The sequence below is a fragment of the Pristis pectinata genome, chromosome 14, assembly GCF_009764475.1.
Source record: "Pristis pectinata isolate sPriPec2 chromosome 14, sPriPec2.1.pri, whole genome shotgun sequence".
Classification (NCBI taxonomy): domain Eukaryota; kingdom Metazoa; phylum Chordata; class Chondrichthyes; order Rhinopristiformes; family Pristidae; genus Pristis; species Pristis pectinata.
This window is the reverse complement of record NC_067418.1, coordinates 45,326,226-45,352,595: the sequence shown is the minus strand read 5'-3', so window position 1 is coordinate 45,352,595 and position 26,370 is coordinate 45,326,226. Positions and strand designations below refer to the sequence as shown.

At 38.6% G+C, this 26,370-nt stretch overlaps 1 protein-coding gene across 1 annotated transcript; it reads right to left on the bottom strand.

Moving 5' to 3' along the window:
* Positions 1-410: 410 nt before the first annotated feature.
* On the bottom strand, positions 411-26,314 carry cat (catalase). Its single transcript, XM_052029710.1, has 13 exons — positions 26,152-26,314; positions 22,341-22,512; positions 19,367-19,477; positions 16,383-16,513; positions 15,283-15,387; positions 13,831-13,956; positions 10,759-10,950; positions 9,763-9,915; positions 7,729-7,867; positions 5,928-6,058; positions 4,637-4,744; positions 3,348-3,434; positions 411-1,319 (listed from the first exon to the last, which is right to left on the bottom strand). Exons 1-13 carry the CDS (start codon positions 26,215-26,217, stop codon positions 1,251-1,253), a joined length of 1,590 nt encoding a protein of 529 aa, XP_051885670.1. The 5' UTR covers positions 26,218-26,314; the 3' UTR covers positions 411-1,250.
* Between the last annotated feature and the right edge of the window lie 56 nt (positions 26,315-26,370).

Genomic DNA, 26,370 nt, shown 5'->3' with positions numbered 1-26,370 from the left:
TTTCTCTCAACCAACATCAGTAAAACAAGATAATCTAGCCATGTATTCATTACTTTATATGGAATCTGAAGCACTAAAACTACATTTAAAGTTTTCATTGAAGAGACTTGCTTTGGATTGTCCCAAGTTCATGAAAGGTGTTGCACCAATTGTAGATGTTGCTGTTAACAATGCTTTCCTAACTGATTACTTCTTTCACTTCACCTTTTTAAAAAATAAAAAAGGTGTTTCGGCTATAAAAATTAATTGAAGAGCTTTAACATTACACATGGGAGATATAGTGACTGCTATCAGTCATGGCATTACAAGAGTAGAACACTTAATCAGCACTAGTCAAAACTAATTAAAATGGCAGAATATCTTACATTGCATGTGAGAACAAGGGCAGAATGCCACAAAGAAAACACAAATTCAGCATTAAATCAATTTAATTAGAAATTAAACATGAGCAAGTCAAAAGGAATCCAATTCAATTTTGTCTGGAACACTTAACACAAAGGATGAAATTGAAATATCAGATGAGAATCGTGAAGAACCAAAGGAAAATTAAAGCCAATGTTAAGCTGACATTACATCAAAAACTAGAGTAAAATGAATGGGTGTTGTACACAGCACCAACAGCAGGAAATCATTTACTTGAGACTTGATAACAACTCTCAACAGCTGAGAGTCAGCTTGAAGTATTTATGATAATATTTGCAAGTTTGATTATTAAGCACTTAATTTGAACTTCCTTTATCCAGTATCCCACCTTCTAGATTGTTAAAATCAGCTTAGTCCAATGAATCAAAGTGCTGCATTTGTGCAGCATAATTACTTGCAGTATGGCATTGCAAGAACAAAGGCACAGAAACTAATGCATTGAAGTTATATTTAGCAGAAACCTTAACCATGTACAAAGTATAAGTGCTAATATTAGGGCAAGGAGAATAATCTTCGATAATTACTGCATGCTTTTAGCTGAACTATAGAAGAGCCAGCTCAATAATGGCTGCTTGTTATGAAATTTCAAACCATCACCATAGCCCAAATCAAGAAATATTTAATTAAATGCACATAGGGAAAATTAGAAAGCAGTAAAGGAGGGGAAACTTAATAGGATTGGTTACAAATGCAAGCAGCCAGACTGATTTTTCTTGCATATTTGTTTTAAAAAATTATAATGAGATTTGAAATTGAGAGTTAATCAGTATAATCACAGTATAAACATACTGAGAATGCAGAAAGTGACATTGCACTTTTTCAACTTATCACAGGTTAGACTTCTCAGAAGCAATGGTGCGATCAGGAGAATAACGAGTGTAGGTTTTGATCACCGGCTGTAAAAGAATATATCCAATATTAGGGCCCATTTTTAAATACATATAAATTGGTTGGAAGATTTTACTCATTTAGACAATTTCAAGAAAATGACAGTCATTTTGTACATCATGTTTTGAGTATGAATTGTCAATATTTCAGGTACCAGAATTGCAGCACCTAGAATAGGTTAAGGGTACAAATTTCAGTTTCTTCCTTCCTAGGACATGGGCACCACTGGTAAAGCAGATAATTAATGCTAATTGAGTGGCTTCTGAGGACATTTCAGAGTTGAGAGTTAACTACATCGCCGAGTCTGGAGTCAGTGGCCAGACTGTCTAAGGGCAATAGATCTGTTTGCCTGACAATGACAGTTTTATGAAAAATCTAGGAATTAATGATACCAGCTTTTAAAAATCCCAAAATCTGTCTAAATAATCACATTTAAATGCACCCGCCATTATGGCCAGATTTAAATCTTCCATCTAGATCAGTCCAGGATTCTGGCTAGCTCAGTAACTTTGTCACAATGCTACTCTTCCTTGCACTTAATATTTTTACATTACAACACCTGTCAAGCTTGAAAACAAATTTCCAAAATATCTGAATAATTTTACTGTTTGTGTTGTCCAAAATTGTGCTAGATATGTCAATTTATTGATCAATGCTGGGAAGACTGAAGCCATTGTGATCAATAAACACCTCACCATAACTTTCATTATCCTGCAATCACTTATTCCTTTTCTGGAAAGAAATGGGGGAAAAAAATTCTACAACTTGGAAACATGACTTAATGGGTTTTAGATTGATGTTTACTGTCAAAGGCGGTACTTATTCCAGAGAACCCAATAGTCAAGAGATGGGTAGAGAGGAAGAAATGGCCTCTGCATCATCAGGACAGGTGACACGAATGATTCTATCAGAATTGCAACCCTTCACCCCCAGGTGACTTTACATGCAGTTTTGGAATGGCTTAGAAAAATTGTATCAAGTGATACTCACTGTACTCAACATGTTTTGCTAACACAGGACAGTGTAAATTAAGACAAATGCCACTCAGTCTGGATCAAGGAATTTCATTGCTGCACTGTTAGAGATAGAAGGTACATCACAGCCAAACTAGATGTTTTCAGAAGGCAAGGCACTCAAATTTGTGGAATCTTGTTTCACCAAGGTCAATTTCAGATCCTAGATTCTTTACCGCAAAGAACACAATTCAATCTGCCATACTGGCCATATTAATCATTGAACCATTTGCATTAACCATCTCCAGATTTTACCATGACTGATCTCATGAAATACCTCCCTTAAATTGAAAAGTTTGACAGCCAAGACCAGCTGTACATTATCACTATAAATCACCACCCACAATCGTGCTGAACTACAATGAATCATTACCCAATGCAATCAATTTAAAACACTCACTCTCATTATACCTTCCAGTCTTATCCCCATCATATGTTTACAATTTCTGCCAGCTCCATTTCTCCCAAGATATCCAATTCCCCCAAGAACCAAGCTTAGGGAAATGTCACCTCATCCCACCATTTGGGTAGACTGGGTCCTGTTCCAAGTTACTTAATAAATCACCCCACCTTTTGTTTAAAACAGCTCTTGGCAAGGTTAACTTATCATGGGAAATGTCTCATTTTCTTGCTCACATCTACTTGGCACGCTTTGGGCGAAGTCTTAACTCAATTACCATATCGATAATGCTGCCTACATTTCAAATGAAACTTAAATTGGCCGCTGTGTACGACTGTACCCCAGCAAGACCAAGCCCTGCCAAGTCCAAACATAAATGGAAGAAATTGCTGGGGAAAAGGTGGAGTCATCCATAATCACAACCAAAACAGTATTAACAGGATACTGAAAAATAGGATCAATTCCACTTCAGCAGCATTCAATGATAAGTCCTTACTTTTCCCCAGGAAACAAACTCCAATCTTGTGATAATGATCAAATTAGGAGATCACATGAATGAGTTGCAAGACAGACATGTACAGTTAACATCAAGGAGAATGAAAAGATTAGAATACATTAAGTACCTTCTGAGGACAGGAACTATTGTACTTCTCCAACAATGAAGAGACTTGTGCACCATAGTCAGCATGCACTCTGGTTAACAGATCCACCTACAAAGATAATGTCTACAATCAGAAATACTGCAACATTAGCATTCCATGAAAAGTGGCCCTCCTCACATCACCCTGAATTTCTCTTCAAAGCTGTTCATACTAAAGACCTCATTCAGAGGTCAGACTATATACCATCTCATTGGAAATCTGACAACCTGATCATCAGTGACAGATTTCCATACAATAGATCATCGTCAGTTCTGGAGATTGGTCCAGAAGTAACATCTGTGAACTGTAATGCTGAAAGCCTGTCAGGTGGAATTTCTCAGCTTTACCAACCAACTTAAAGACCATGAAGGATGCTGAGGGAGAAAAAAGGTGGTGGAAATTCTTCTAAAGCCATCTGTGAAATTAAAGTGCCAAGTTCTAGCAATTATTTTAATGTTCACATTCCATTCAACATTCAAACAAATACTAATTTAAAAAATAACTTTAAAATTGTCTAGAGGGCCTGTAACTTGAAACTCAAGTTTCTTTCCACAGATGCTGCCTGACCTGCTGAGTTTTTCCCAGCTGGACACGAGACTGCAGATACTTTGTTTTTATTTTAAAAATATTGCTACTCAGTCTCTTCAAAAAGGTAGAAATCGGGTTTAAGGACTCTTAATTTAACTATTACAATAGTTATTTAAAAAGAACAAGTTTCACAAAGATTATCAAGAATGGCCCTGTCACTAAAGATTAGGAATATAAATTGGCATAAGATTATTGGTTCCATGTCCACTTCTGATAATGGTAGTGTTCTGCCCTATTAACACCAGCTCATTTCAAGTACAGTACATCATTACTTTGTTCCACATGTTTTCTCCCAATGGTGGTGGTATTACATGGTGTTAGCTGCAGCATGATGTTCTTTTCTTTCTATGGTGACAGAACAGCGTTAGTACCAGCACTTTGCCTCAATGTCTATTTTTCTTAGTGTGGCTGGTACCCTATTATCAATGCACTAGATCAGTCTAACTCCTTTTTCCTGATGGAGTCTACAGAGAAATTAGAGTAAAAAAAAAATCCCCAAAAGAGGCCAGAAAAGAAATCGAGAACAGATTTTGGATTTAAACTTAGAATTTAAGATTGACACTCTTGGAAAAACCTCAAGATTTTTCACCTAATTTAGTTACTAATTTAGAGTAAGAATTTCTTCTGATAATTGACAAGCTGAGAAAAGTATGAGAAAACATCTTGCCCAGTGTTCAACTCACCATTCTCTTCTGAATGAAAACCTGAGCATCCTTGAGATGCCTTGCAATGTTCTCACAGAGTCTCCGGCGCTCATCTGCATTTAGTACATTCACATAAAACGTAGTGACCTAATCCAGAAAGAAAAACGTAAAGTCAAAAAAGTGCTTAAAAACAAACTAAATCATCAATTCCAGTTCTGTAGAAGTGTCATGGTTTAATTGGAAGAGACAAGTATCAGCACAAGGTACCGAAGTTTCTTGAATATATAGTTTGTCACTAAGCATTTCAAACTGAGCTGAATTTAAAGCTTGATCATCAATGGACTCACGCCTGGTCCTGGGTTCAAAGTGCAAAGGAAACTCGACACTTAATTAGCAATGAATTTAGGTACCATCATCTAGAGCAATCTTGTCAGCCATCAATTTATAACCCTCCTTACCCAGAATAGTATGCAAAGTGATCAGTTAGGCTACTGAGCATCATGGAACAGTTAAGATTACACACTCGACTTTGTCATTGTCTACATGATAAATGGAATACCTGGCCAGTTCAGCAGCCTCAAGGACTTGCATGTGCATAGTAAAGCTGCACATGATCCCAACAAGGAGTCTTAATTTATAAAAAAAAAGTCACAGAAAAAGTAAGTCTATACAGCAATGCATCATCAGAAATGCTTACAAAAGGAGTCAATGGTTATAAATATTCAAATAAAGGGATCTTTACTAGACAAAAGTTGCTGGGTGAAAAATATTGATGAATTATTATAGGCACCAAATTACTGAGCATTTATCCCGTTAATCTGTTAGATTTAAATCCCCAAAGGATTAACAAGTAATATGCCAAAGTACTGGGCTCCTTGTACCTAACAAAGTCTACAGCCAGCTTGTACAATAATTTAGTGGAGTCCATTTGTAAATTTGCCAGTATACATTGGGCATGCCCCATGATTCAGGTTACAGTTGGGTGCACATAACTGTTTTAGCACAAACTGCTCTTTCCCTTCAAGGCTAGCTGCCAGCTGCAATATACCAGACATTACACTTGTGCCAAATACAACAAGACTTCTTAAGTCAAGAGATAACTGTACTCTCCTCCACCTCAATCTTGGGAGGTAGTCGCTTGGCATATTTACATTTACAAAAATGTTTCATCTCACAAACGTGTGTACAGTCCGTGACCAGGAACAAAGTGTTTCAGAGTAAGATCAACACAATGTATAGTGCCAGTTTGGTGCAAGAGGAACATTTATACTGTGAAGAGTTAAGCAAGAGAAGCAAATGACCACAAGAGTCCAAGTTCTATTGTAGTCACCTGGGAAAAGTTATCATCATCCGAGCTGTTGTACCGAGCAACATCACCTGTTGTAGCCAGGGAGTGCTCAATGGCCCGAGGCTGGACTTCAGGAGCACTAAAACTATTTGGATAATAATTTGGGGCTCCACCTGCAAAAAAAAAATACGATTTTTATATCATTCTAATTTACTTTTAGAAAGGACAAGCATTTCAATACATGGCTTATAAACCAAGCAGATGAGATTCTCAGATATCTGCTCACTGGAGTTTGTCACCACAGCCACTCTGCAACAGAAGGTGCCAATCTCAATCCAGTCACTGTTTGAAGAGGAGAAAGACTAGCCCTAGCTCAAACAGCAATGGTGGGAGAGCCAAAATTCCCGTGTTCCAGGCTGAGAAGGTGCAAGTAAGAAAACAGGAAGAATCACTATTCAATGATTTCTGCTGGAAATTGCAAACATGGCCATTTATAGTAAAGTATCAGGGTCAGCTTTGTTACTCCACATTGTTATAAAGCAATTCACTATCCAAATTTACACACTTCTAGAAATTCAAAAAGCAAAAGACTGTCAGACAGTAGACATCAGCTCACTTTGAGGTTTGGGATTGGGTAACAGGTTGGGATTGAAAAGAAGCTGCAGAAAACTTGCATTGTATGATTGAAATCACAGGACTGTCCTGAAAATGGATCTTGTTCTGCAAGTCATGTGATGTTTATACCATGCTCATTACAACATTGTTCTATCCAAGTAATTACATTTTGTCCTTTGTACTCTACCCAGATAGAGATATGGGACAGCTAAATTGTGTTTGCAAGAATACTGTTTAAATACTGAAGGTTATACCTCTTCACCTTCCCCCCCCCCCCCACTACGCAACACAAACTTCAAGGAAATTAATTAACGTGATAATTATCTGTAAACTTGTACTTGAACATTGCAAACATGCAGTTAAACAGGATTTCACTACTGATATCCATTGCAATTATCTTCTGATACCGTATTTTTCTATTTTATGACTTTCGCAAATATCCATTTTTTTGGGACCAGGGTGTGGCTTGTTTAGTTCATGGACAGTTAGGGTAGGCATTAATGTTAACTGAGTGTCAACCACATATGGCAGAGTCTGGCTGCAGACCAGACCACCTGCCTCCCATGATGGACATTCCTGAAAGTGTTTTTTTTTAAAAAACAATAATCTAGTAGTTTTGTGGTAATTATTATGGAGTTTTTTCCCCTCAATTCCAGATTTAAACCAAATTGTATTCCACAGCTACCCCCAATGGAATTTGAACTCTGGTGTCTGGGTTGAGTCCAGGTCTCTGGATTACTCATTCCACAACTGATCTGCTGCACAACCACTGTTCCTGGAGCCCAGTTTCTACAACTTCGAAACAATCTGTTTTTCAGTTAATTTGTGTTTTTTTTAAATCATTAGATATCTCTACCATAATCTCTTCAAGTAAGGAAGATGACCTGGACTACAGATATGAAGGAATCTTGCTCTCATGTTCTTTGAGTACCACTACAATCAACATTTCAATACCAATTTATGCAACAGTATTCAGTATTATGAGAACACAGCCAGCAACCAGGATTGCCAATTAGAGATCAAAACCGGAAAAACTTAGGAAGTTTTATCTCCTTGATGGGAATGTGCCTCAATTCTACTGGTGCTATTTATGATACAAATATTAAATTCTACAATATAGTAGCTGCTTAAGGGCATGCTTTACAATTAGTGTTGTCACCCTATAGGATAATTCACAAATAAAGTAGTATGAAAATTGGTCCGACAAGAGGACAATTCAAGTGCTTACCCTGGTTATCAGTGGAGCACATTGGTCCATCCCTCTGATAGTTAGTCACACGGCACTTAAATGGGCAGTTCACAGGCAGCTGAAGATAGTTAGCACCCAGGCGGTGCCTATGAGTATCAGGGTAAGAAAACAAGCGGCCCTAAACAAGATTAAAAGGTTACAGAAAGTTGCTGCGCATCTATTCAGACCATCATTGAATCAATGAATTCAAAAGCTCTAAAATACAGTTTAAAAGGGGGAAATTCCCTGGAAGGAGAGCATTTTGAACATTTTTGTCAAGCCATCTCAGCATGACTATCCGTAGTAATAAAAAAAAGTCATCCATATTGACAGTTGTATCAGCTTGAAAGGTGGTACCACAACTATAAACATAGGATAACAGCAAGCATCAATTCCTTCCTATTTTATACCCCCCCACCACCCCCAAAGCCCTCTCCTCCCAACAAATTGTACAGTTGAGATAATGCAAAGGATACAAATACAACTACAAATTACTTGTACCCTTTTGGATTCCAAATTCCCCTCTGACAATGTGATTCAGGATTTTCCATCCATGGAGAAAAAAGTGACAAGTAATGGCTGGCTGTCTTGAACTCATACTGATGACATACAAGGTAGGCTTGAAGTAATAACTGTATAGGAACTACTTCACTGAAAATAGAAGTCACAGCTCAAGCTTCCACTTTGCTTCCAGTATATTTAGCTTATTTTAACCCCAACTGGGACTGTAGCAGGCAAGATCACTTTTAAATTTAAGGACTATTTGCCCAGTTTCTTAGAGCCAATCACATCTGATCTGACAACAGCCTCAGTCTTATAATTTCAGATACAAATCCTTCATTGCCATTACAAGTCACTGCATGTTACACCTATCCCATTTGCCATTTAATCCTGCCTTCCATCCCACAGATCTTTATTTCCCCCCCTCCTTTTCCTGCATTCTGACTATTCTTTAACTCAATATCTCTGACTTTCTTCTGACGAAAGACAATCAGCCAGGAATTCTTAACACCACAGACACCACCCAACATAAGTGATTTGTTGTTTGTTGATAAAACATAAGGAAAAATTCAATTCACATATCTGAAAAATACAATGCATTGTTAAAAGTTAAAATTACAAGTGTCGGCAACACTGATTGTTAGCCAGCGAGTGGAGAAACACGAGCTAGCTACAAAGCATGGTGACAATGTTCCAGGCTTTTGTTTCTAGACTCAGCATTCACATCTGGCTCCAGAAGGGGGCAGGGATGGAAGATGGTAGTCACTGAATATCTAAAAACATTTTTGATTAAACATGTTAAACTTATTAAGTTTATTCTGAACCATTTCCAGATGCCTTGTGGATGGGCTGCAACAGCAATGCTAAAATTGAGTGGCTGTAAGATGACCATAGCTATGGCCCAGTATTAGAATCTTCTGGTCAGAAAGAATAGTATAGAAATAACTAAGTAGAAGCAGAAAAGGAATTAGGACACATCCAAATATCTAGCATTTATCAGAACACTGCTTCATTATTCATTGCTGTTCCCAAAGAGAATTGTGGATAAGTCTCAAAATTAGGTTTCATTCCAGTTACCAACCCATTCAAATTGTGAAAATAGTTTAAAAAACAGAAACCTAAAGAACAATCATACAACAAGATTGAAACTTTAGCTCAGAATGGTGTTTGAGAAGGCTGTGCACAGCAGGTAAATGCCAGTTTCATTCACAGGAAAAGAAAGTTCTCTCTTTCTGATACAGCTTCCCCAATCAACATCAGGGAAGATAAAAGCCCCACTCCCATTCCACAAGTGGATGCAAAATTCTGATTCAATAAATAGTACTTTAAATTATTTAAATTCACTGGTTCATAAGGTTCTTTTTATGAATTATTTGAATACAAATCAGCCTTTTTCAATTCAGGACATTTCCCCATTAGCACTTAGACTTCATAGTCACATTTGCAGGAACACATTTCCTCTATGCCAGGAGAGGTGGAGGGCAAATAAAGTTTCACGGAGTTTTTTTTTAAGCCCATATTTTTCCAGCATACCTGAAGCATCTTGTCAGGACTAGGTTCAATGCCTGGGGGCATGTTACTGGGATCAAAGGCTATTTGTTCCACATCTGCAAAATAGTTGACAGGGTTCTTGCTGAGGACAAGCTGCCCCACAGGGATCAATGGAAACTCCTTATGAGGCCAAACCTGGAACAAACCGGGAGTTACTTTTAATTAGAAAGAAAACAGTAATTTCAGTGTAGAAGACCACTGGCCCATCACCCCCTCTTCCAAACCTTCCATCAGGTTCTTATGTGACTGAAGTGAAAGCATCAAGCTCTAACCTTGACAAACATCTGCCAGACCTTTCGAGCACAAAGTTCCAGTTTCTTCCTTCAAGAAGAAGGAACTATATTAGGAACAGTTTTTAAGTTTACTAGACTGTTCAGGTCAGTCACATTCTGCAGAATGCAATCATATGTTAACATTAGTAGCCACAAATCCAACCTCTCCCCATGCTTAGCCAAGGAGCTATGATCCATTTTGAAGCTTTGAACTGGGAAGAAATTGCTAAATCACAAATTACTTAAAACCTGGCTTTATGAAAGTCCACTTCATACGAGTACCTAACAATGAATTGCCATTAATCACTGAACAGTTCACCAACCCCTCTCATCCATGCACACACAGGCCCTTGACTTCAAAGTTGAAGACAAATTTATAATTGCAGTAGTCAAGGTTACTCAATGCTGCCCTGCAGCTGAATCCACAGTACCGAGACTGGGGAATTTACAGTGTCAGATTTCGGAACAGTCCACAAACCCATAATCACTACATTATTATTCTTTTTCTTGCACTATTTTGTAATTTATAGTAACTTTGTCTCTGCACTGTACTGCTGCCACAAAACAACAAATTTCACATCATAAGACAGTGATAATAAATCTGATTCTGAAGTGCTCCTCAACCCAATGGTCCACACATATAGTGCAGAAGGCTTTCTTTAAAAAGAAAACATGCTGCTTATAATATACAAAATCCAGGGCCGACCTTAGTCACGTCAAAGGGATTCCATCGATGCACTCTTGCTTCTTGAAAGCTCATGACTTGGATATACAGATTCCAGGATGGGTAATTTCCAGAAGCTATGGCATTGTAGAGGTCTCGAATAGAATAGTCAGGATCTTCAGAAGCCAAACATTTAGCTGCATCAACAGAAAGATTTTTGATGCCTTGGTTTGTCTGTGGAAAAACAAAATGAAATAATTCAAAACAACTGCATGTTATTTGCAGTAGGTTTTGGAACCTCAAATCCAATTCTTGCCTCGCAACTATAATTGCCTGCCCCAAAACAGAAACCAATGTAAGTGTGTTTTGCACTGCTTTCACATTCCCATTTAGGAGCTGCAGCTGTTATTGTCTAAAGGAGACACCATGTGACAGTTCTCCAAAGTTGTGCTGGCACATTCACACCTACCAGTAACTATTCAGGAACTCAGCACTATAGCATAGCCACAAGCCAAACTTCTGATTTGCTGGATGCAAATGATAAATGTCCTGTCCTAGAATGCCACATCCTCCACAGAGCTCAGGGACCCACTGCTAACTCATCTCCTCAAGTCATTCATGCCTCTTGTGCCCAATCTTTGCTGCACTGATCTGTTAGAGCAGTTGGCTGGAAAGCACATCTCTGATCATGTTGGAACCTTCAATGAGTCCTGAAAAATGCAGCTGTTAAAAGGGAAGGCAAGAGTTCGCTGGAGCAGGTAGGAAAAGGTCAAACAAAAATTGGAACTATAGAAGTGGCAATTCTTCAGAATAACTGGGAAGAACTTGGTCATGACGTGCTCTCACGGCTGCTGTACTTGGCACAGGTGTGGTCAGTCCCCCAACTTGGGGATCACCCTAGCCGTCTTCTGGTTTATATGGGGATCCAAGATGGAACAAGTGTGACAGGCTACAATGCACAAGTCACTAGACAATGGGGGTAAAAGTGGACCCAACATTGCCCTCATCCCAAATGACCACCTTTGTGCAACTGCATCAGGCTGTGCATAGAACCAAAGTACATGGCCGTCAAATTGTTGTTATCTGCCAAGGTTCTACATTTCCCTGGTGTTGTGAAGGATGGGTTTGGCTCTGTTGCCATGCACGTCAGTCAGCTGGATGCTACCTGTCCATGGCAAAATTCTTCCAGGCAAACACCCTTGACAACAAGTCCATTAGGCAGTGGCTGGCATGGAACATCCCTCAGATATTGCAGGACAATGACTTGGATTCTGTGGGGTCATTTCCTGAACAGACAGTCCAACTCATCTGATAGAATGCCTCATTGCCAGAAACTACCAACAAGCATCAAGACCTCGCTTGGCTGGTGGTAAGAGGGATGCTCCTAGTCAAATCCATCCTGTACAGTTGAAATATCACTCCCAATGCACACTGCCCTCGGGACGACTGCATTGGGATGAGACAGTCACCCACCTCTTTGCAGACGGAAGGATGCAACTGTCCTTGTCACGGTTCATCTGAAGCAGTTGTGTAACAAAGGACTCTGATCTACTGGATGTTCTCAGGGACACAAACATCAAGTGCTGCTGGAAGATCATCAACTCAGTGAAAGACCCTCTGGTCTGCCAGAAACTCACTGGCCTTCCAGCACAGTGAGATGTCCATAAGGGAATGCTGCCACCTAGCACATTCTGGGCTACAGAGTACTTGAAGGATGCAACGAAGCTCAGCGCAGCCAATGCAAAGGCTCTGTGGAGAATGGTTCACAGTCTAGGGTCCTTCTGCTACTGGACATTGAGAGGCCAAGTTCAATGGAGAAGCCCCTCAAAAAAAAAGGGCATCACCCCAGGGAGCCACTGACTGGCAATGAAACTGTGTTAATACCACTGAATGTATTGACCAAATAACACTAAGAATGTTTCTGTTGTATACATTGTTATGAATAAAGTTTATTTTTGCAATAAAGAAAGAACTGTTCAGCACATGTGCCAAGTTAGACACCCGGTGTCATTGTTCATCAGACTTTATCAAAAGTTTCTCACAAACTAATCAAACACCTATTTCAGACCAGCATTGAGAATACTGAGTGTCAGCATTATTCTACTCTTGATCTTCAACTGCATATGCAATTAAACATACAAGGTGGAAGTGGTATGAAGTGTGGAATTTATTGATTTGTCCAAGCATGCAACACAATGTTATCCTCAAGAACTCAGATTTCTGCTGGTTCTCGATTTCCAACTGATGGATTTCCAGAGAATATAGACTTGACAGACAGCACAGTTGCCAATGGTAGATCTATTAAATTCAAGGATAATTACGTAGCCAAAATTAAAGGTCAGATATCACAGAGTAATGGGGGATGCAGAAAATTTAGAGAAAGGGTGAAATAATGTGCTGGTTTGAAAACAAGAATTTATTTATTTTTTAAAAATAGTGTTCCTTAACCCAGAGCTAGCATAGATTAGCAGGCACTGGGCTTATTGCACACCATGATGAAGGCAGAGTGTTAGGGGTTCTCAAAGGTACATTCAGTACACAGGTCACAAGTACATTGGAACAGTCAAATGTGTAACAAAAGCAGGGGATTCAGCAGAAGACAAGTCGAGACAGGGGCAGAGTCAGGTGATGTTACAAAGGTGCAAGTATGCAGTCTTATGAAGGCAGTTACTTGGCCTGAAATTTTAAAAAGGGAGAGCAATTCTGAAATTAGTCAAGTCATGGTGAAGGACCACCAAATCACCATCAGCAGCTCCAGGGTTTGCAATGTTAAACTACCATGCATAAAATCTCCATATAGTTTTGCGATGCAGTAGTGGCAGGTACATAATTGTCATCAAAATAGGGACCATGTTTTTTTTTTAAAATACTTCTCCAAATCCTAACTTACTGTATTGTAACTGTTCTGTTCTGGGGAGTTGGATGTGAATGTTAGTGGTACAGCCCCATGGCATGCATTCTACAGTCATGGAAATTTAACTCAAAACCTTACTCTAGTTTGCAAATGTTATACTTGAAGATTTAAATTTGATTACTTCTGAAATAAGAAATCACCTGTTGGGCCTTAGCTCTTCACCTAAAATTACCATTACAAGTCAACAAACTTCACTATACCTTTAAATGGAACTTGCAGTATACAGCCTCTTGCTTGTCATTGACCAGCTTAAAAGTGTGTGACCCATATCCATTCATATGACGATGGCCATCAGGAATTCCACGGTCACTATACAGGATACTGACCTAGGATAAAGAAGTTCTGCATCTAAAAAAAATAGTATACAGTGCATGCCACAGTATATTGTGCAAGCAGTTCAAGAGCATGTTGATTTTCCCAAATAATTCTGTAAAGTGCACAGTGGGAACATTGTCCAAGGACCCAAATCATATAGGAAATATTTAAAATTAAACATAAAATATCTTTATTAGTCACATGTACATTGAAACACACAGTGAAATGCATCTTTTGCGTAATGTTTTGGGGGCAGCCCGCAAGTATCTCCACGCTTCCGGTGCCAACAAAGCACGCCCACAACTTCCTAACCCATACGTCTTTGGAATGTGGGAGGAAACCCATGCACACACGGGGAGAACGTACCAACTCCTTACAGACAGTGGCCGGAATTGAACCCAGGTCACTGGCGCTATAATAGCGTTATACTAACCGCTACACTACCGTGCCTGCCCTATTACAAATACAATCAAAAATCAGACTGATTACAGGCTTGACAACATTGAAGTAGATCATCAAGCAAGATTTGATGCAAGACAACCACTACTTGATAACCAAGTATTAGGATTAAGCTCCATTTTCAACGGAAAGATGTTAACGCAAACTGCAACCTGGGTTAGAATAAAGAATCAACCTTGGCATTTCTCTATAAAGTGTTCAAACTTTAATGCAAATCCAGCTCCTTCAAAATAAGTTTTTGGTTCTTTGCCCCTTGCCAAGATTCTTAGATTTTAATTCATTCCTGCCCCAGCTTTATATAATGGAACACTAATCATTTTTACAGCTTTACAGATCCTCAAAGTGTTCCAAAGTCTTTTTTTTATATACAGTCCTCCAATCCCTTTAGTACTTAAGGATCCTTTGTAACATGGAGTCTCCCACATCATTCCCATTTCTCCAGAACATTTTGTTCCTTTTAAGCTTCCCATTTCACGTTCAAAACATTTACAAACAGATGGAATTCACTTTTTCAAAAAACTGAAAAAGGACATTTATGCATCACTTAATGGCCAGTGCAATACCAACAGGAATTAGCAGCAGGTCCCCCTTGGAGTGTAGTCTAAAAAGGGCAATTTGTAAATAATAGGCTATTAAAATAATTAAAAGAGAAAAATATATTTAAAGTCTACTCTCTATTGTCTCAATGCATTCTTCCATAAAATGTTCAACCCTTCATGCAAATCCAGCCTCTGGGAATCTATTGTTTTTGACAAAAAAAGCAGTCATCTCAGTACAAGTTCTCATCCCAAGTCTAACTGGCAATTAAGACATTACCATGTCTCAGCCAACTCACAAGATATACACTTCAGATCCAACGACAGAAGCTTTTTACTCACCTGATGAAGGGACTCTGGGCGAAGTGAGAAAAAGTCCCAGACCATATCTGCATCCTTGAGGAAAGTCTGGGGGTTCCTCTTCTGGGTATGAATGAATGATGGAAACTGACAAGGAAGATGGAAATACAGACCATTATAATAAAACATATTTATACAGGATTCTACCACTCATTTTTGTAACATCCCATTACAGGTTTCAATGTCCATACTTGTGAAATATGCCAAGCCAAATTCGTTAGCCAATTCTCAAAATAATTTAAAGGCTTATCTCTATTCTCAGCTCCACCCCACCCCCTCCATGCCCCCCCCCACCTCCACATAACTAATGTTTCTAAAATCCAAGTATTAACCCAAGTGGTTTTTGTTTGGCAACAAGACCAAATGCCTCCATGGATGGTATAGTATTTTGTAATGTTTAAAATAAGATCTGTCACCCCAAATTCTAGAGATGCAGTCAATATTTGAGAGCTCCATAACAAGTTGAATTTGAACTAATTTGCCAGAGTGCCTCAAATGTTCAGGTCTCCACACCACCATATATTGTCATTAACTTTCTGCAGTTTCTGTGGAAATACAGCAGAGCTAATACCAAAACTTTAGGATAAAGAGTCAAGTGATTTGTGATCAGAACACCTTTTAGCTGTACACATCTGATGTAGAATTTGTATGGTACCCTGTACGTCAGTTTTCAAAAAGATGAAGTATGGATAAAAAGGTTATCTAGGTAAACTTACAGCACATTCTCTAGCAGCACTGCTTGTAAACGATAGGTGACAAGCATACATAACCATGTAGCATAAATGAATAGGGTTACATATTACATTTTGAAAAAATTTGCAAAGTTAAGAACATTAAGCTTCACAATCTTGCGAGGAACCCTTAGTTAATGATTGAGACACCCTGCTTTTCTATACAAAATATTTGTGGGACCTGGAGGAACACAATTCCCCCAATCCACTGGGAGCCTCACAAATGTCTCATGATTGATGCTTGCTCCATTTAGCCCACCTACTCCCTCTCTCTACATGTGTAGAGAGCTTATTTTTCAAACTGTCACTAATCTTCATTTTTAAACTTTTTAATCAGCAGCTGTTACTAACCAAGAAAGGGTCCCGGATGAAGAATATGGGTGTGTTGTTACCAGTCAGATCCCAAATTCCTTCTTCGGTGTAAAACTTGCAAGCAAATCCTCGAGGGTCACGAACAGTGTCTGCAGAACCAGATTCACCCCCTGGAATCCAATCAGTTCATTCAGTGAAAAAGAATGCTGCAGTGACATGTTGAAGGTTACACTAGATAAACAGAATGGGGTAGGAAAATCACTGTGGTCCAAAATGTGCCAACCTTATATGGTAAACAGAAGTAGAAAAGCAAAAACAAAATGCAGATGCTGAACATATGAAATAAAAACAAAGTGCTGAAAATACTCAGGTCAGGCTGCATCTATGGAGAGAGAAAGTTAATTTTTCAGGTCAATGATCATTCATGGTTTTTTGTGCTGTACACATACAAGTAGAAGATAACAATCTCTACTTCCTGCAGATGATTAGTTCAATACAATGGACACCCAATTAAGGCCTCTGCCAATAACATTCTGAAACCAGCAGCACAGTTTAGAATTAATGAAACATTGTGGGATCTGATTACTGCTTGTCGATTGCCTAGGATTAATTTAGCCCAGCTGGCAAAGAAACAACTGGGTGAGGGGGGAAAAAAGAATCACAGCTGCAAGCAATACTGGTGTACCCTTATACTGATGCTATATACCCAAATGCTTAAAACTTTTCTAGAAGACAAGGGCTCAGTTGATTCTGCCAATAGAGAAAAAAATTTAAAGGATTTGCAGTTAAAAAAGTTACTTTGCAGTTCGTCTCCCAATGCATGTTTTTGCCCAATGAGAGATACAAGACCTGATAATTATCTAAACCCCTTCTGTTGCACAGCAAGCCACTTAACAAAATATTACAGCATTATGTTGCACACCCTCAATTAAAAACACAAAATTAAAGAAAACCACACCAATATTCTATAAACATTGAATAAATATTTATGATCTACAGGGTTTTACTCCTGGACATTCCTTCAAGAGAGATAGTTATTTGGCATTTAAGTTTATTCAAAATTCTCTGCTGCATCTGTAAAATTTGCACCTCAGCACACTTATGCAAAATCAAAGTATCAACTGTTGATGCTTGTATCGACACTCAAAAAGGCAGATGCTATACATTGAACTGTGGTACATACTGGAAAACAGGTCATCTTTGGTACACGAGCATTACTACCAAACCCTCAAGTTACTCAAGTGATTGGAGCAATTCTTTGCATCAGATTTCTTAAACTCATTGGTTTGCTTGTCCACTTCAGAATGCAGGTAGAAGTCCACCACATTGTTCTGGGACTGAAGACATATTCAGGCCAGTTTGGGCATAGGCAGCTTGTTTCCTACATTAAGCAACATTAGCAAGTCAGAATGAAAACTGAAATTGTAGGAAATACTCAACTGATCAGGCACAACCATGCAGAAATCATCAACCTGAAACATTTTTTTTAAATCTCCAAAAGATACTACCCAACTTGCGCAGTACTTCTAGTATTTCTGCATTTCAAATTGTTTGAATTATTTTGTCTTTAAATTGGCAAACTGGTTTGTGTATTTATGTGAACCCACTAGCTTCAATATTTATTCATCTCTGCTTTTAGTTTCCAAGTTTTATTTTTCAAACCAAAGACATTCTCAAACTGAAATGGCAGAATTCAAACTCAACCTCAAGTTAACTAAAGCAGTAATAACACATTTTATTAACCTTTATTTCAAAACCAGCTTTTAAAAGAAAACTAATTTAGTCAAAGAAAATTGACACTCAATTAAAAAGGGAAAGAAATTTGAAGATGTGATTAAAAGCCAGTAGATGTTAAAGGAGTGGGGATATGTGGTAGTTTAGGAAATTCATTCAATACCTTGCATTTCAAAGTTCAAAGAGCACGTCCACCTGCTTTTGCTTCACATTAAAAGAAGACAGTCATCCAACTTTTAAGTTAAGAGTCACAGCCTTCTAAAGATAAAATAACCAATAGACCAATATCACCATGCAGAAGATACAATATTTTCTGTGCAAGTTTTCCAGGAAGTTTTATGTTGAGAAGGACAGAGTAATTACCAAGCAAACTTTTCTTATAGTAATGATGGACAAATCAAAATAAAATCTAACTGAAAACATGCTTCAAGGAAATCTAGTATACGTCATGAGCACCTCAGCACTTAATAACACAAACAAAAATCATTCATACAACAAATGGGTGACTATCTTCAATGAATCCAATATGGAACCCTCACTTTGGCCAAATCAAGTACAAGCAAACAGCATCAGTACTGGTAAACAAAACTTCCACTTTTTACAGCCAGCAACTTAGAACACCTAACTGATGTAGAAGTGTTGTTTCTTTCTTTCTTTTTCAATCTTTTTATTAGTTTTCAAATTAATACAGAAGTGTTGTTTCATTTACATCTCAGCAACAGGCCTCGAATTTGAGCAAAAGGCTTGAAATTTCCCATAAGTTTACCCAACAGGTGGTCCCAAAGCACCATTTTAGTGTTTTGATTCCAGATACCTAATTACGCTCACTGCCCAATTTCTTGCAGAATTGTTCCAATTTTGGGAGAACACTTCCATTCCATTATTAGAGTAAAATTAAACCAAGCCTAGAAGAGGATGGAGTCTTTCAAATACACTAACAAAACTTGTGAAAATTCTATAGCAACTACTTGAGCTAAAGATTCTTCCTGCTCCATCCCCAGGATGCCCCTTAGGGGGGAGGACAACTTCCATTCCCATTGAGGAACACAAGATACCTGTGTGCAAATCCTTTTGACATGGGGTTGCCGTTGCACAACAGCTGCTACACAAATTTGATAGAGCAAGGTCTTGGTCTAATGGCAAGACAGTCAAAGAGAAATGGAGGCCAAGGTCACATACAAACATGGACACACACCCACGACAATAAGCAAACCCAGACAAACAAAACACCATATCAGGGTTTGCATGTGGGGGTGCAAAAATCACATGAACTAAAGATGAGCCCTTACCTACAGTTGAAAAGCGGACAGATACAGATGTTCTTTTTCCTATATGCTGAAATACTTTGGCCTTGCAGTATCTTGTGATGTCGTGGGTCACCTCAAAATAGCCAAAGGCACCTGGCAGAAATTAAAATATTTTTAAAATCCAATAATCTCCCGGTTTGGGTTTATTTTAAAATTTGCCCCTTAAGATACAGTAACCTCACATTCAAGTCAACTTGCTCTTCATTAGATCTACTCAAGTTGAGTGACATTCAAATTTAAATGAAATAATAAACTAACATGCTTTTTTGAACAAATTTTATTTGACAATTATTGGAATTCATGGTGTTTTGTGTGAATACCTCTACGCTGATTGAAGGGATGAATCTAAATAGCTCCATGAAAGTGGAGGGGGAGGGAAATCAACAGCAAAGATATGGTAAGTGGGAACAGCAGAGAAGAGCTTCAAGTTCTTAAAGGAGCAGACATTGCTGCAGGTATGTGGAGAAAGACTGGTTCCACTCATGAGCAAGAAACAAAATGCTGGAAACACAAGTCAGACAGGATCTGTGCAAGGTGAAACAGTCAGCACTGACTCCACTGGAACTTACAAATGAGCAAGCTAGAAAATGAAATATTATAGAATATTTCAAAATGTTTAAGTGAATTCTGATCCCCACCCTTGTGCTGCTAGGGGTTTGCCAGGTAGTAATTATGGTTTAACTCCCATCAACAATTCACATACTTTTTGTAATAAATCATTGGATTTTTCACAGCAAGACTACTTTCTAAATACCTTAGGTGCTTGCCAGTTCTGTAATTCTGCTTGATTAGGCTACAAAAAGAGTAGGCTATTGTTTTGCATTAAGCTCCACATATAGACAGATCCAGAAGGTATATTTTATGATGTAATAATGCCAAATACTAAGTTTTTCCATCATAAACAACTGAGATTCAGACTCTCTCTCTGATGGGATCCAACCTTGACTGATGTCCTGTATCAAGAGGGATCAAGTAATTACACAAGAGCTAGCTGTAGACTTGCCTTCTGAACCAAACACCAGTGATGATAAGTATTCAGTTTCATGGTCTAGTACATTGATAAAAATGAGTAATGGATAGCTTACTAATCTTAAAACTGCCTGAGTGAACAACACACCTCCTAGCAAGTATGAATGGTCATTTCACTTGGGTAGATGAATGGATCAGCATCATAACAGACTAGACATCAGGATGTTCTATACAAAAGCAATTTTCCCTTCTTTTGCATGTATACATTAAAGTATCACCATAGGGTGATGTTTTGCTTAGAATTTAATATCTCAAAATTGGACAACATTAAAAGAACGGAAACTAGATATTGTAGACTGGATCCATTATTCCCTTTGATTCTACTCTTAGATCACCATCCACCCCAGGATACTGGCAGCTTAGACAAGGTCATATATACCTCTCATCCCCAATCACAATGAGGTGATGGTAAAGATAATATCTTCTGATATCAACTGAATTGTTTACAGTAAGAGAACTTGCCCCCTTCAAACGCAACAAATGGATTTTTGCAATGATCTGCATAGTTAAGCAATATTTGCTGTTCCACTGCTAATGCCTCCTCATGGTTAATTTATTCTTTTTAATTTCACAAGTTGCCAAGGAGGGTTTGGAACTCAAAGCCAGTAAAACTACCACACCCAATTACTTTGTGCCCATTTATTTTGAATTGGACATCCACCTGTATCCAATTGGGAAAGTTAATTGAGTAATAGTTCGACCCAAGTGAAATCAGGCCAGCTACATTACCAAGTACACAAAAAGACATACCATGCACCACTAGTTTGCAGTTTTACTTTGAAATATCATCTTCAGAAAGCTCAAATCTTCAATGCATCTCCAGTCCAACTTTTCTGGTGGTCTATTCCCAATATTTTGGGATTTAAAGGATTGTGCTTAAAGGAAAAACTAAACTTCCCTAATTAAAAAAAGGTGATAAAGCCATTTGGGGGTCATTAAATTCTGGATTATATTGTGGTGCTGCAAGGCATCTTGGGAGATGATCCAGTTAACTTCTCCCAATATATGCAGTAGGTGAAACCAGTTGATTTTTCCTCACTGGGGACAATTACTCAGCAGCCTCTGATACTTTTGATGCCTAGTTACTACCATTTATTCTGCTCAAGTGCAATTCTGACTGACTTGAAGAACTCATGGCATGGTGGCTGATGTCCATAAATTCAGTGATAATTATCCAACTCTCATACATGTAGCTGGCCCCTATCATCAGCTACTTTTCTCAATATAATGGGGCAGAAAGAGAACAAGTAGGGAAAAGAATGGCTTTTTGAAACCAACATATTATGATTCTGCATCTACCATTTTAAGGTAGTGTCACAGTAAACACTGACTCGAGTAACCCCAGGTGGAACAGACAAACAAGATATGAAGGCAAGTGTGCAGGGTGGATGGATATGATCTAGAGGATTTATGAGCTCTTGCAGAATAGTGTTTTGTGCACCAATCTTTGTTTTAGTTACAAAAAGCTAAATTCTGAGTCAATGGTTCAATGATATCACCAAGGAGAGATATGATCAGATAATATGCTGCACATTTTTCTGTTCTTCATCCTGTTCAGAAAGGACAAGATTGGAAATAATTTACTTTCATAGGAAACACCTTTTCAGTTAGAAACTTGCCAAAAGAATAAATGAGGCTTAGAAGCAAGCAAATTGAGAATTCAAATCCATTAATCATGATCACACAAACTCCCAACCAACACAGTGCATGTTTCTTAGGGAATAACAGAATGATTTTATTTTTTTTTGAAAAACAGGCTTGTTTTTCGCTAATCACAACAGGAATTTATACAACTAAGTATCAATTCCCAAATACCTTTTGCATATTTTGAGGCTGCTCTACAGAAGATTGGGATCAATTGTGGCTGGGAATAACATTCACCAAGTTACTAATGCCCATTTTTCAGGTAGAAAAAGTACAAACTCACCTGCTCCCTTTGCATGTACAACACGCTCAGGGATCCTTTCCCGATCAAAGTGTGCTATTTCATCAATATACACTGTATCCTGTATAAGTAGTGGCCCTCTCGGTCCTGCTGTAAGGACATTTAACTTGTCTCCAACAGGATGGCCTGCTCCAGTGGTCAAAGTATCTACAGGCTAGAAGAATGAACATCACAAATCTTAAAGAAACATTGTGTGCCATAAATTAAATGACCAAAGGTACAGAGAAAAAAAAGCATATGCTCATACAATCATCTCCTCCTGCAGTCAATACTTGAGCATTTGACATCTTATTTCAGCCACATGTAGACTGAAAGCTCTCTCAATATGGCTCATGCCACCCCACTTTTCTAATTTCAAGTTCTCAGATGGTCCAAAACAAGTGCTTTGAACATGCAGCCACTAAAAGTAAACATGGTTTTAAAAAAATTATTAGACTGCATTTGTACTATTCAAGTTTCACCTTTCCTATTCTTTTTATATCAAGTGCAGCGACCCTCCTCCAAGTTCAAGGACATTAGGGCTCCTGAAATCCTATTTTTCCTCATCAAACAGCACCCAATTGTAATTCATTCTCCTTCCTAAACCGCCCTCAATTTCCCACTGCTTTCACCAGGCAACCATTGCACCTTCCTCAGACACCCAGTCTCTGTGGGCCACACCTACTACCTTGTTCTGTGTTCACAAAGAAGACATGCATTTCCATCAATGTTTTTCCACCTACATTTCTATGGTAACCAGTATTTCAGGGCTTTATTCCTTTTTTTCTTCATTTATAATCAACACCATTTGGCAACATCTGAAAGGAAAGTATCAGTTTCAAATAAATGAACTCCCTTTCTTCCATACATTAAATCTGACCCAAAATGTACTCTACTAAAAGATGACACAGTTACCCTCTCTACAATGACCTTAACTCCTTCTTAGCTTACTGCCCAAGGCTGGCTCCAACTTGTCAATTACAGAAAACACTGGAAAGGCAAGTCAGGAGGTCTGTACAAAGGCAAAAAAGTTCATTCACAATATATTAATTCAAAGCAATGTCTTCTTTGTAAAAACAAAATCTGAGCTTCATACTTATTCTTTCTAATCTCTCCAATCTCAAAAATTGAGACATTTTCTGCACATTAACTCCCAACACCCACATTAGTCTTGATGCGTCACAGCAATTTAATTCAAGTATGAAGGTCAAAAGGTTGTAATGTACATGAGCATTGCCTTTTCTGCTCTTGCAACTCACTTCCCTTTTATAAATTAGGGTCCCACAATATTTAAAATACAACAGATTTAGCAAATTTCTCTAAAAGAAAACCATACTTCCTTGGTCAACTTCAACCTTTCCGAAGGTGGTACTTAAAAGTATACTTGAAAGTGTTAACATTGATGCTTAGGATTATCCTGTACTTTGCATATCTAACTGCTTTCGCTCATGCCCTTTCAATTTGGACTTTGTCAACATGTTGGAAGAAATTCAACATTCAAATCTTGATCACTATCATCTGCTGAGCCAAGACCAATATTTATGCTCTTCTGTGCACCAGCTTTTAAAAAAACCATTTACTAGCTAAAACAAAATCCTGTTTTAAGTATCAAAATGACAAGTAAATGGTCTAAACAATGAGAGATAATTCAGGGATTGTTTAAATTTCTTAACTCCCATCAAAAAAGATGTATTGGCATTATTTCTGGCCAGTAATTTGATCACCAGATGTTTCAAACACCTCCATATCTCACTCTGGACAATCACTTGCATCACTACACAATTATCTCAACAACATACACGAGGGAGTTGATGGGAATGTGCAGAGAATAAATGGGGTTAATGTAGGATTAGTGTAAATAGGTGCTTGATGATCGGTACAGACTCTGGGTTGAAGGGCCTGTTTCGTTGCTGTCTCTATGACTCCAAGGAGAACAAACATCGGTTTCCAGCTCCAACTATACAGCACAAATTGAAGGAACTCCAAACAGGCAAATGAACAATTCTGAGCATTAGTGACCAGTTTTACCTTTCTCCTTGAAATGCAAACTCAAGAGTTTCTTTAAAACCTTCAATATAGAAGTGCACCTTAACACATTCATTTACTACTCACTGCAAGTCCTCCACTTAGAGACCTTTTATTTGCCTCCAAATGACTAGCAAGGCAACCTTGTATGATCAAAGATATAGCTCATTTTTTAAAAAAGTTTAATCATGACTAAGACTCTGGGAGTCTGTCATATGAAGTAATTACCTGTCCATTAATTTCTGATTTGTGGCAGTAAAATTTCTCTTTCAAAGCCTACAGTTAAATAACAAGTCATTCACAGACCAATAATACTAGATCTTGCTAATAAATAATTAGAAGATGAGAAAACAGAGGGCCAATCCAAATTTCTGAGATCAAATTGTTTTGCAAACCACTAACTTTTACCTTCTGTATATAACTGGACAGAAATTCAAGACTCCCAAGCAGAAGTAGGTCCTTAACTTCTGCTCAGCTAATCACCTATTCCTGGAAAACTATCCTATGCCATCAGTATTCTATAGATGTTACCAACACTTGGGTTGCAAATCCTTGCTGCTGAAACCAACACTTGCAGCAGACCCATTCACTTCAATTGGTAAAAACAGCTGCAAACAAATGTAAGATTTTAAACTTAATTGAATTTATTCATTCCTAGTATTTTAAGATTCCAATTTAATAAAATTGTGTTTTTTGTTTGAAAGTTTGAGTGCTTTCAAATGACATAATCCCAACCATTCCAGGAGTGATGGGAGTAGCTAAACGCAGTGTTTCTCAATGTATTGCAATTATAAAAAGATTTAGTAAGACCACACATGGAACATGGTCTTAGAATGAAGGGGCACCTATTTAAGACTGAGACCAGGAAGAATCTCTTCTCTCGGGATCAAATGTCTTTGAGATACTTTACCACAAGAGAGCTATAGTTCCCGCACGTACAAGCCAGAGATAAATCTCCAATCAGCAAGGCCATCAAGAGTTATAGGGAAAGGGCAAGAAAATAGACCAAGAATGCCAGGTCAGCCATGATCTTATTGAATGGCAGAGCAGGCTTGAAGGGCCGAATTTCCCCTTTCTACTTATGATGTATACCTGTACAACTTTTTACTAAGGAAGGATAGATTTGCTCAAGGAGGAGGTGCAGCAAAGGTTCACCAGACCAGTTCTGTCAAATAAAGAGAAATTGAGTATACCAAGGGCTGTTATTTAGAACAAGAGGTGACTGCACAGAAATATGCAAAGTAATTAGAGGGCTCAACACGATAGGTGCAGGGAGGATGTTTCCTCAGACTAAACCATAGGGTCACAATCTCAAAGAAAGAGATTTACCATTTAAGACCAGAGAGGCAGAATGTCTTAGTGAATTTTTGGAATTCTCTCCCAAAGGGCTGTCGATAAGTCAAGTTGATCGAATAGTCGGTTCTTGGAGATTAAAGAATCAAGGGCTATGAGGACAGGACGGGACACTAACATTGAGGTAGAACATTAACTACCGTTTTGTTGATGCCTCGAAGAGGCATCCATATCTCACGTCCTCCACGGGTTCTCGGGAAATTAAATGCCTTGAACTCCGTTCCCCGAATATACACCGTCTCTGTTGTGGTGGAGAAACACGATCTCCGTCCCCAACAAAGATCTTCACGTCAAGGTAAATGTCCGAGAGGTCAAAGCGATTCCAATCGCAGGAATTAGGCGGTCCCTCTCCTCCCCAGGCCTCCGCCGGTCCCCTCGCAACCGCTGAAAAGAAAAGTTACCCGCCGGCTAAGTCGAAAGCTACGGCCGCACTCACCACATCAGCCCTCGAGTTCTGCCAGTTGCGCAGCTGTTCGCTCGCTTCATCCCGAGAACCCTCCATCCTCGCCCGCCACCCCGTCAACCGTCACCCCCGCGGCGCCCACTTTGCCCCCTATATATATATCGCATGCGCCCCCCCGCCTACCTTCTGCGTGTCCTATTGGACAACATCAGCGTCACTCAAACTAGTCCCCGCCCCTGGCGGTTGGAACCG

Coding starts and splice junctions, on each gene's coding strand:
- cat (XM_052029710.1), bottom strand. CDS start 26,217: ATGGAGGGTTCTCGGGATGAAGCGAGCGAACAGCTGCGCAACTGGCAG. Junction 16,514..19,366: donor TGTCCGCTTTTCAACTGTAG/GTAAGGGCTCAT, acceptor ATTGGATTCCAG/GGGGTGAATCTGGTTCTGCA. Junction 13,957..15,282: donor GCCCAGAGTCCCTTCATCAG/GTGAGTAAAAAG, acceptor TCTTTATCCTAG/GTCAGTATCCTGTATAGTGA.